This window comes from Pavona decussata, unplaced genomic scaffold, assembly GCF_977016875.1.
Source record: "Pavona decussata unplaced genomic scaffold, jaPavDecu1.1 SCAFFOLD_32, whole genome shotgun sequence".
Lineage (NCBI taxonomy): Eukaryota > Metazoa > Cnidaria > Anthozoa > Scleractinia > Agariciidae > Pavona > Pavona decussata.
This window is the reverse complement of record NW_028145455.1, coordinates 2,141,744-2,153,460: the sequence shown is the minus strand read 5'-3', so window position 1 is coordinate 2,153,460 and position 11,717 is coordinate 2,141,744. Positions and strand designations below refer to the sequence as shown.

General features: G+C 38.9%; 2 protein-coding genes across 3 annotated transcripts in view; one reads left to right on the top strand and one right to left on the bottom strand.

Annotated features, from left to right (window-relative positions):
• LOC146484600 (potassium voltage-gated channel subfamily A member 3-like) overlaps positions 1-11,717 on the bottom strand; it is a 125,876-nt gene that overhangs the window by 62,088 nt on the left and 52,071 nt on the right. The window lies entirely within an intron of this gene.
• LOC146484602 (liprin-alpha-1-like) overlaps positions 8,420-11,717 on the top strand; it is a 35,195-nt gene continuing 31,897 nt past the window's right edge. For both annotated transcript variants that reach the window (XM_085104655.1, XM_085104656.1), the window contains exons 1-2: positions 8,420-8,977; positions 9,570-9,680. In XM_085104655.1, the coding sequence (XP_084960781.1) occupies positions 8,744-8,977; positions 9,570-9,680 (345 nt within the window). In that variant the 5' untranslated portion in view covers positions 8,420-8,743. The remainder of the gene's footprint in view (positions 8,978-9,569; positions 9,681-11,717) is intronic.

The window sequence follows — 11,717 nt, the reverse complement described above, 5'->3', positions numbered from 1 at the left end:
GGTTTTCTCCGGGTACTCCGGTTTTCCCCTCTCCTGAAAAACCAACATGTCACCCTCATTAAGATTTGATTAATGATTTAAGCACGACGGGTTTTAAAACAAAAGCTTGTGGCGTCGCCTTGGTGAAAAGTGAGTGCCACTTCGTTTGTTCGAGGATGGCTAAGCTCTTTTCTTGATACAAAATTACGGATCGCCATCACAAGGTAACAGCTATTGTGTCCGTGCATGAGTAAAAGATGATTTTGCCAGCCCTGCAATGCAGTGACTCTAACGATGGAAATCCTTCGCTGTTTGTACATCTTACTCCAAACAGGTTTTGCGTATGTGACTGAGGGCAAGATAATTTTGAAATAAAATCACGCTACCAGGTAAAATAAAAAACGGCTACCTTTTTATCAGTTTTTTTTCCTTCTTATTTTAATCTTTTTTTTTTTATTAATTTATTTATTTTCATTTTTATTTTTATTTTTATTTTTATTTTTACACTTTATGGTTAATTCTAATTTGTTTGTCTCTATACACGACTCACCAGCTTTGTAATCCATCCAGGTCAACCTTGTTCGCAAATCCTTTCTTGGTTTCTTGAACATGCCTTGTCCAAGTGAGTTTGTTGTCCGTTGTCACGCCTAAATTTCATGAATACCAAAGCCACTTTATGGCGTCCAGAGGACCAGTAAAGTTTGTTTTGTCGTTGAATTATCGTAGCTTCACACTTCTTGGGGTGAGGTACTAGTGAGTTATACATGTAATTAGTTTTTTTAAATTTCTGGAGTGACCCAAAGTTTCCTACCCTTTCGGTTCACAGGCTATTTGTGCTTCCCTTTAAAATACTAAAATTCTAAATTTCGCTACCTTTCCATGCTACACAAGGGCGAGCAAGGCATTAACAGTTTGGATCTCGTCAAATTTGTCATTAACCGTTGTATTTACGATGACACACGTTAGATGAATGCATGAAGCTAAACTTGGGCGCAAGCTGGCGAACAAACTGAAGTGATTTTCCTACAAGTCCCTCGGCAATACAAGTTCTTTCCAAAACTGTATGCTTTTGTTTGGCTGGCAAGGCTGTACTAATTTTTTTCTTTCCAGAGAAAGTGGTCTCTTGCTTTTTACAAACGCGAGACCAACTTGCTATAGCCGGCTAGTCAGTTTGGTCGCCAATCACAAGTTTGTGACGTAAGTTTGTAAGTTGGCATTGACAAACTTTGGGTCACTCGAGACTCCGTTTAGCAGTCTGAGAGGACTTCACATAATGGGATGTACGGAGACAATTGTTTCAGTTTGATCGATTTTGTCTTCTAGCCAGAAGGTCGCTCTTTCGTGGCATTATCTAACAACCTTTTCGGAATTATACAGTATTATAAAGGATTAATTTCCAATTTCCGGCTTGAGAGCATTATCACAAATAGAACACTCTTTCTAACACGGAAACCCTTTTCCAATTTCCCTTCTACGCGAGGTATTTTCGATTTGCCTGTTAGAATTGTAAAAAAGCAGAACAGCAAAACTTTAATAAAAAAGATAAATCACAGTGTCAACGACTTGTTGCAATGCAGACCATGTGATTTAGAAGTAAAAACATTTGAAAAAAACAGATCTTGGTCGAAAAAAAAAAAACAGGATTGAAATATTATGAAAGGAAATCCGTATTTCGGAAACTTCTGCCTTGCGGAAATCCAGGACAAAACGTTTCCAAAATGTCCAACAAACTTTCATACTAACTTGTTATCTCGCTGCGGATCTTTAAATTATCTTGGATCAGGGCAAAAGCCACTTTGTGTGTGTGTATTCTATGTTCTGCCGTAGAAATTAAGAACTTGATGGAAAAGCCGCCTTGTGATATATCACCTATACTTGAACTCTAACAATCTGATAACCTTGCCGATGCACGATAGCGATGATTATAACTTATTTAAGGGAATCTACTAAAATTCCAAACAGACGGCCCAAATCTTGACTGAACTGATTGGAGAAGTTTTCCTGTGCTTTTCATGTGGGCACAAATTCTTCCCGGCTTCTAGCACTTGTGAGTCCTCATTTGCATGTCACACCAGTTAGAGGAATGCCAATACTAGTCATAGCAAAACTTGAACCTGACGGCGGCATCGTACATCCGACTAAAAGCCGTGCCGGTATGATAACAGTCGCCTATAGATAAAGGAGATAGATGTGACAGATCTCATTAAGCTACTCGATAGATCGTTTCTGTATTGGAAAACTGCAAAGCTCAATTGCAATGTTGTATTCTACTGGCCGATTTAAGAAATGATACAAGAGGAAATCAATCGGGGTGAACTTCCACCGATATAAACATGCTCGGTGTAACCAAAACTTACAAACTAGGCTTCTCACTGATCAAACTTCCCCCAATGTATTGTCTTTATCGGTTAAGTAGGTCAAAAAGTGGGTCTTTTATCTCGAGTATATTTGAAGTAGGATCCTTGTTGTGGTGTAGTGTGGCTAAAGTCTTCTCGAAAGCCGTCTTGGGGGATCAACACTTTTTCCTATATCCAGCGGAGGAAACCTTTTTTTGTGTTCATTTCTCTTGTTTTGATTTTGTTTGTTTTTGTTGTTATATTGTTGTAGTCTATTGTTTTTCAATGACGGGTTAGCCAATTAGCGGGCTGGAAAATCGTTTCAGCCAATCAGAGATCTAGGAAAGCCAAAGAGCTAATCAGGAAAAGCGCTTTGTTTTCGGCGTGCAAGTTCCCGCCAAAATGTATCACCGACTCGTGTACTTTATATTTTCCCGCCAAAACTTGCCTTGACAAACAGGTTTGAAGGCGCTAAGACATATTTTATTCCACTAGTAATTTAAGTACCGAACAACGAGGCGTCGAATTCAGTTGGCTATTACGGGTTAGTACCATAAAATTTCGAATATAAGCTCGGAGCTCAATTAAATTCGTCCAAAGAGATTTTAAGGAAGGTTGAGTTTGAACAGCTTGAAACAGCACTAAACCTAATAACTAAACCCAGCTAAGTCCGTGGGCTTATATTCAGCACTTATATGCTTACTAAAGCAGTAGAGGGGACTTAAGTTCAGTTTATATTGGAGGACTGGGCGTATATTCGGAATTTGACGCAACTTTCAATCGCACGCGATATTGCGTCGATTAGAGTACTAACCAAGCCACCGAAAACGGCAATATTTAACAATTATTCACCGAAGCGCAGGTGGACGGTGGCAGATATTTACATTTACCGGCACTGAAGAGAAAAATTGTTTTAGTATATTCCAAACCAGTGGATGAGTCATCCCAACTGTATTCACTTTATTTCCGAAAAATTGGCGAAAACCTCGCGCGCAAAATCGAGGACGATGCGCCACCGGGAGGTGAAAACCAAATACTAGCCAATCAGAGCGCACGAGAAACACTATCCACTTGTTTGGTATATACTAAATTATATATATCGACATGAGTAACGATGAATGTGCTCTTGAGATATAGAATATGTGAGAGAGAAATTGTTTCTAAAGGATGGTGCACCGTGGTAATATCAAGTAATTGATACTTCATGGCTTTCTACAGGGGCACTTAACAAGAACAGTTAGCATATTCTTAAAATGTTGTTTTGAAAATTAAAAAATTGTTTTGTACATGTGGCGGCCTTTTAGAGGCATATCTGTGCAAGCTAAGCGAGTTTCATCTGTTTCGATACTTAAGCTGAAAATTTAAGTTAATGAACATTTTAGGAAACTGAATTTTTTTTTCTCTGAATCTGTGAGTTGTTGCTGTCTTTAAGAAAACCGCTACCTGACCTATACCCACATTTTAAACGATATATTTGCTCTTTCGAAAATGAAAAGAACTAGTTTACATTGTTACGAAATTTTAGACGGTCGCTTTTCCAAAGAAAACTTCAGATTTCAATTTCTTAACGACTAAGGCTAAATTTCTGAGAGGATTAAGACGATCCGAACAGATATCCACCGAAATAAAACGTTGGGTGCCCCTGTTTCTGTTTCTAGTTTGTCATGAAAATCGAGGTGAGTAATATCCTGAACGGAAGCGACTGCCTGCTCATCTTTAAGCTCCTCGCGATGGAGAAAATGTCACTTGCGAAAGTATGCATGCATTCCTTTTTTTTCCCCTTTTTTGCGTAGTTGTCATAATTCTTTCTTTTCTTATGTTGCGGAAATGAAATTTGTTCTCATGAAGCAAAAAATAATTCTGAATTCTATTTGGAAGAATATTCGGACTCGTTGAATATCGACTTGATTACTCTTGAGACGATATTTTAAGGATGGTGCCTACTAATACAGAGGTACTTTTCAGTACGCAGTTTATGACTATGCGGGTAAACCAGATCTTTGCAAGGGCAATTGAAATCCGAAACGAAAATTGGGGGTAATCGCGCATAGATTAGAGTAAACAGTGATTCTAAAAAGTGCTAATTATTAAAAAATACAAAGCAATGTATGGCATTTTTTTTTTTTTATCAAATTGATGCTTTGATATCTCAGAAAAATGCATGGTTACCCAAAAAATTCCTTTTTGGAAACCAAGAGCGCTTGCTAAGTTCTGCTTTCTCCGCATAGTTTTAAACCGCGCAAACATATTCCTGTATTAGTAGGCACCACCCATAGGAAACCTGAGTATCTCGAGATGTGCAGAACGTATGTGCAGTAACAAAAGTAGGACCGTCTTTAATGCGGTGTAAATGTCGCTTCAAATATCGTCTTGTGATTGGTTAAAAAACTGTTAGAGCCACCACGACATTTCCGATATTTGGTCACGAAGGAGATCAAAGTTTAGCTGTTTTATCCTCGAAAAACTGTTGGCAAAGTTTATTTTTATGGATCAGTTAGGTCATTTTAAAATATTTTTACCTGATATATGTCAAGAGATCATTATTTTTCTCTTGAATTAGTTTACTAAAGCCGAATTATCACCATGAACACACCCAGGAAAACTTGTCATGGAAGTCTCTGGCAGGCGATCGTTGACACAGGCAAATATAAGTTTAGGTCAAGAATAACTCATCACATGCTTGCTGTACTGGGGGACAAAATCTTCCAAAATAAGTTTGCATATTATCTGGTGTACGATGTACACATGATGGTTACAGCATTCTGTATGGCTCGGAATACTGGCGTGTGGTAAAACTGAGGCGATGTGAACAAGATCAATGTCTTCCACAATGGATCACTGTTCCATCTTCTGGCCTGAAAAAATCTGAAACGAGGAACTATACAGAAAAACCAAGAGCCCGAGGGTGGTGCTGGAGATCAAGCGCCGACCCTTACGATGGCTTGGGCATGTCCTCAGAATGGACCAGAACCGTATACCTAAGAAAGCTTCAGTTTGAGATGGACTCCACCTGGTAAACGCAAAAAGGGCCGTCCCCGGCCAAAACATCCTAGCGGCGAACGGTGACAACGGCCAGAGCTGAAGGAGATTGGTCTGACATGGGACGAGGCACAACCCAAGCCAAAGACAGGCCCAGATGGAGGAAGATCGTCGATGCCTTATGTCCCACTGGGGACAAAGAAGCTAAGCTAAGCTAATGAAACATATATGTCTTCTCCAGTATTTGAACAAGTTCACGGAAAACTTCACCATTTAAAAGGACAAGTCAACTTGTCAAAACATTGGTCAACGGCTAGCCTTATTACTTTGTTGCCACAGATACAAGAAATGTAAATTTTGGAGACCGATATCAAACGTAGAGAAGAGAACGAGAATTTTTTATTCATTCGTGGCATTTTTATATCCATAGTCACTGAACACTAGCTTGGAATTAGTTAGCAATCTTGCAAGGAAACAGGCAGAAAATAGTTTTTTGTTTTGTCTTTCGCCTTGTATTGACTGGGGAAAAACTCCACATCAATCCATTTAGAAGAGGGGAACGGGGGGGGGGGGGGGTTGGTAGGAGTGAGGGCGGGATTTTTTTGGTAATTGCAACAAACTAAAGGAGTAATTAACCATCTTTTACGCTCCTAACCTTTGGCATTGCTCCCCGCTGGGAACAAAGATTCATAAAAGCACTCCTCACTCGAGTCCCGCCTTTGACTACGCCTATATCCGCCTTGTTTCGTGATCAGCCATCCAGCTGCTTTTATCGCCAAATATTTAAATGACGTAATTTTGTTTGTGGTTTTTCATTCCAGCTACAAAATAATATTGCTAGATCTTTGTGGTTTGAAGTGGATTGGTTAAGATTTTGATCGAGAAGTTTCTTCGCAGAACAAAACGTTTTCTAAACGTTTGAAATATTTGTGTTTTTGACGATTTCTTGTTGTGATGGTGTGTTTGCTACATTACGGAATCGCTATTTTCTAATTGGTTTTTAAGATTCCTTATTAATTCCCCGCGCAAATAAGTTGGTGAAATATTTGTTAGCTTTCAGCCGATCGAGAAAATGTGTCTTTGATCAATTTTTGATAGGATATCCCCACTGCCAAACATTCAGTTCAGTTCAGTTCAGTTTAATATAACACTACAACTACGAATTTTTGCGAGACCACCAAGGATTTGTAGACGACAACACTACAAGTGGAAGTCAATTAGAATGTTACCAAAAAAATCATCATGTTTTATATTCGGCTCAGTGGTCGACATTACAGCTCACATGACTCAAATTTAATTTCATGATCTTCAAGCACCGTCTTGAAGACTATCAATCGATAATTTTTGCAGTAATCAATTTTCTCTTATTTGCCAACAAGAGTAACCAATAAGAAAATTTACGTAGAGTAGATGTACTAAAAAGACAATTTGGACCTCACCAGTGATGCAGAATAATTTCATGAGGTCTTTTAAAACGACACCACAACATTAATTATTCAGGTCAACCAGCTCCAAATTTGAAGGCTAAAAGTGTTAATTACAATTTTACTACCTTCTTTGGAAAAATTAAAATAAAAATTACTCTGAACTCATTTGAAAATCTTTGCTATAGAAATCATAAACGGTCGGCACACTTTGACCACAACGGTGTTTTTTGGGAGGAGTAAATAAAACATTTACATTCTATAGTTTATTAAAAACCACTTGTGATGATTGGTCTTGATGCAAGTATCAAAGTGGAGAGGGAAGCAAAAACTACTTTTTATTTCTATACTGCTAATCCCAAAACAGCTGCATAAGCACTGAACGAGTTTGAAACCGAGAAACTCAGTGAAAATTGCCACCGGACATGTACCATGGGCAACCTTCATTTAAAGATTTAAAACATTTTTCACAAACCTTATAAGAAAAAAAATGTTAAATAGAAGCAAAGGAAAGTACTTCCAGGATGAAAATATTTTACCTGACACTTCGCAGACTTTGATCTTATTGTCAAGCTGCGAGTGGATGTTTTGTCTACCCTACCCACCGCGAATAATCGATTTTCTTTCAATTTTCGAGTCTAGCGTAATAGTTGTTTTAAAGTTGCACCATTAGCTTCTCTGACTAACGATAACATAAGCTTGAAATTCCAAAGCTCACAAGGTCAAGGAGATAAATAGCAATATCGTTCACCAGGAAATAACATTTCAACATCCTATTCTGTTGTCGCACGATGTCCCTGGTTAAATCTGCGCCCGTATTAAATTCGCAAGCTACGGAACCGACACCCACAGCTATGCAGGTAACAATGTCTGCTTCCCCACTCCAAGACAGAAAATAAACTATTGCTCAAAAATAGCAAAAAATAGCGAGTGTTGTTGGTAAATACATGGTGAGTGCTCTGTATTCAGCTGTCATGTCGGCAGCTCTGCATGCAGACCCAGTTTATACGTGTTGTTTTGAGAAAGTGTCCCCTAAAATCCCGTACGATAAAAAAAAAAAAAACCAGTTGTTTGTTGATGGAAGCGGTGCATTCTCGCTTTCTTCTCATAATTACGAGATTACATGTCTGGAAAAACCATCACAACGTGGATGAAAACCTTTGCTATTTGAGGAATGCATTAACATTGATTATTTTATGTCAAATTTTAGACGTAAACACGGAATAGATAACGAGACAACTATAAAATGAGTCCCAACAAAGTTCTCCGCTGCCAGACTGTTCCTCTGGATTTTTACGGTCAGTTGTTTTGTGTCCTATAAAAAATAGAGATCAATATTTTTTCATTTCTTGTTCGTGACGATTTAATCTATCCGCGATGTTGGCCGTGAAAATGACCATGTTTTTAATATCCTTAAAACAATCCCGCGCGAACAATATGTCATCAAACTTACTTTGTAAGTGTCAAAATTTTAATCGTTTTCCAACCTATTGTCGGGGCCACCGCATGGATTGAAAGCCCTTGTTTATAATGAATTCCAAAAACCACGCACAAGGTCTTTTGGCCCTGTATTAAAATCGAGGGTTTGAGGTGAAATTGGTTTCGAGTGGGCTGGATATTTTTAAGCCCACGGAATTTTTTTTGTGTGTTCCTCCGCGTATCTGACAGGTGGCGGAAGGCGCCAAGCACCCGATGCATCTTGGGATACATGTTGCAAGTTTTGCTCTCTGAGCTGTGTGTTGTGTATCTTGTTCTTTTGCGATTGTTGAGCGAATTTCGTGCAGAATCCCCTTAAATTCTCTTCACAATTACTGTAGAGGTGTACGCTGAGCTAAGGATAAGCAAGGAAACGTCTGCGCTATGTAAGATGGTGGAAGAATGCGCGTTGGACAAATTCCATCGACCGTTTTCGCGCTAGAGGAAGTGTGACCGGTGAACCCCGTGCGGACATGTAATTGAACGTTAAATCGCTCACCTTCGTCATCTGCTTTCGTCTGGGCTTCGGCGTTTCGTTCCATCGCCAAAATGATGTGCGATATAATGCCTACGATCTCTGAGGACCCGCCAGAGATCCATTATGGGCAAAACGAGGAGACGAACTTCGAACAACTTATGGTTAATATGCTCGATGAACGGGACAAGCTTATGGAAACTCTTCGGGAAACGCAAGATTCGCTTGCGCTCACGAGAGCAAAGCTAACAGAATGCCAAAAGGAGAAGGATGCCCTCATGAATCACTTGGAAACTGTGCTCAGCGATGTAAGGAAGTTTTTTCCGTGTTTTAATGGCTAGTTTTTCGTGGTCTGAGGTTCGACCATTCATTCTTCGGGCTTACTCAAATACGCCATATTTGATCTGTAATTGAGTGTCATTTCACCGACCGAGTGTTTACTCACTCACAGCACACGGCTATTACTGTATACAGACGACAGTATATACAGCATTTTATGAAGAACTCGTTTTATTTAACGACAGAGTAATTCCATCGACAGTGTCGTCCAAATCTAAGTTTTATCGAAGGCGAAAATTCCTGAGTGGGTCAAGGATCTGAACGTTGTCGTTTGGGCCTTGAGCTGCATTCCTCAACACGATGCAGCCGAAAAGTCATCTTGGTTCCCTCTCGAGTACTACAGTTAGCTTTACAGATAATGGTTCGAGTTTGCGACCCGAGAACTTATAATTTGCCAATGTGTTTGTGTTATTTCGACCAGAGATCATGCATATTTATCGTGTTTCTTATTACGTTTTCGCTTCGCTGATGGCATCTGGGAAACTATCTTGTTGCATTGCACACGTGTTTATATAAGCGAAAATTTATGATTTCATCCGGTGGAATTTCTTTTGCTTTTAGGGTGATGATCAACTAATTGAAAGGCTGGCTGGTTTAGATGGAATTATCACCGAATCGGGGAATAATTTAAAAGAAGATTCCGGCAAAAACAGAGTTCGTGTTTTGGCCGAGGTGAGTTAAGTTCTCTGTTATTCGTTTAGTCAGTTCCATTTAATAACACCTCGCAAATGCGAACGCCTTATTTTAATTAGCATTTCCTCGGTTTTCTTTGGAATAATGTGCCCCAGAGAATGTATTTATTCGCTTGAGTTTTGCTTGTGCTTCGAGGTGTTTGTAAACAATACCGGTGGGACTCTATTGTCAAGGTCGTGATCGCAATTTAAGAAATCGATCTGCACAGAAATCTATCCAAGCAAAGTGATTTTCTTCTTTTCACGTGTGGATCGTTGCTTGGACCCTTGAGGCAAAACCGTAGAAAGGTCTAACCTAAAATTATCCTTCTCGGGTATTAAATAAGTTGAAGGTCTTGAATATGACATCGTTTTTATTTAGAAAAAAAATGATGAATTTCTCTCTTGCTTATTTGTTTTGGATGAATGAATTTCTCTTTGGGTTACAAGATGCTTTCATCAACTCCTGGCAAAATCTAGATCGAATTTCGGACTTTCACCGAATTATGCTGATTGGAAGGAATTATTTTTTTCGTGTGTGTCAATAAATAACAAGTGCAATAACAATTTGCATTTAATCACTTGGCCAGCTTCTTTCGATCGTGTTAGCAAAAATCACGATCCAGCTTTTGTTCCAGAACGCTTTTCCCAGCTTGAGCGAAAAGTCGTGCTGGAAAATCCTAGCGTTGTGTTTTTGCACAGCTTTTGAAATTTTCTTAGTGTGTATTTCCGGAGAATACACTAGGTGGTATTTCATTATTACAGATAGTAATTGTAGGTTGGGGCTGTGTTGCTTTTCGCTGAGTGATCACGACCTCATTCAATCGGTCAATCGTGATTTACCTTGGAATTTAATCGGTTTTATGCACAAAGCTGGTATATTATTTGCTTTTTGGCACTTAGCTAACGAAGATTTTATTAAAAGGCCCTCGACTGCTCAAACAAGACCATTTTGATGAAGCCTCTTGAAAGCAGGTTGAGATTTTCACTGTCTCTTTTCTTCTCTGGACGCGCGTCACGATACGAAGGAAATTGCTTGCGTACAAGTTTATGTTTTGCTGACAGAAATGTCTCGCGACCCGAGAAGAACCTTTTTGTGCAGACAGTAGTCTGTTTACGAATCTCTTTAGTTTAATTTGCATGAGAATAAATCTGTGATGGATAATTGTTGAGTTAGTGCATGTCGTGCCAGAAGCAAATGTTTCTCACACAGGTATCTGTCGTTTGTTCTCGTGTAATCAGAACCTAGCTGTCGGTCTAATGTTGCGCGAGCAGTGATACCTTGTTGATAACTCGCGATTAGAAAATTCCATTTTGCCTGGCAGTGATGAGCTAAGCCTTTCCTCTGGACAAACAGCAATTTAATACTCGTCCGGGACCGGCTAGTGATGCTGTTGATATGTAAATAACTGCCATAAGCAGTCACGGTATACGGTTTTTGGTAAAGTTGTTACCGGCTAACACTCTTCAAAAAGCTTCCTCGAAGGTTTTGTTTAACAGTTTGTGGTCAGTAAGTTAATGAAAACCACTTAACTGTACAAAGAGAACACCTCTTGCACAAAAAAATTGTACAATTCCGCGACTGAAAACATGCATGACTTCCATTTTACATCCTATTTTGTTTCCGTACTTCAATTGCAACGTGCTAACTTTTCTACGGTGATTGTCAAAAATAAGCGCTGGTTGAAAACTGGCAATATTTTGACATCGTTGTAATTTCGGTCATTTAATGTGATATTTAATAACAGTTATGTAAATTTAATGTCAAACCAGCTTTGACCCAAAATCGATCTTAGTAAATTTTTTCCTAATTTATCCCACTTTACACAGTTAATTAAAGAGCCCAATCGCATAGAGTTGTTTGCCGAAAATATGAATCCATTTTCCCAAGTTAACTTTTCTGACCTAGATGGTGTTTATAAAATAAGCAACATCATGACTGCAGTGTTTACGGAATAAACTTGTTTTGTGGTGTCATGTGGATACTTAATTTTGCATATTAATGGAATAATTTATTGAACACTGTCAATGAGTTATC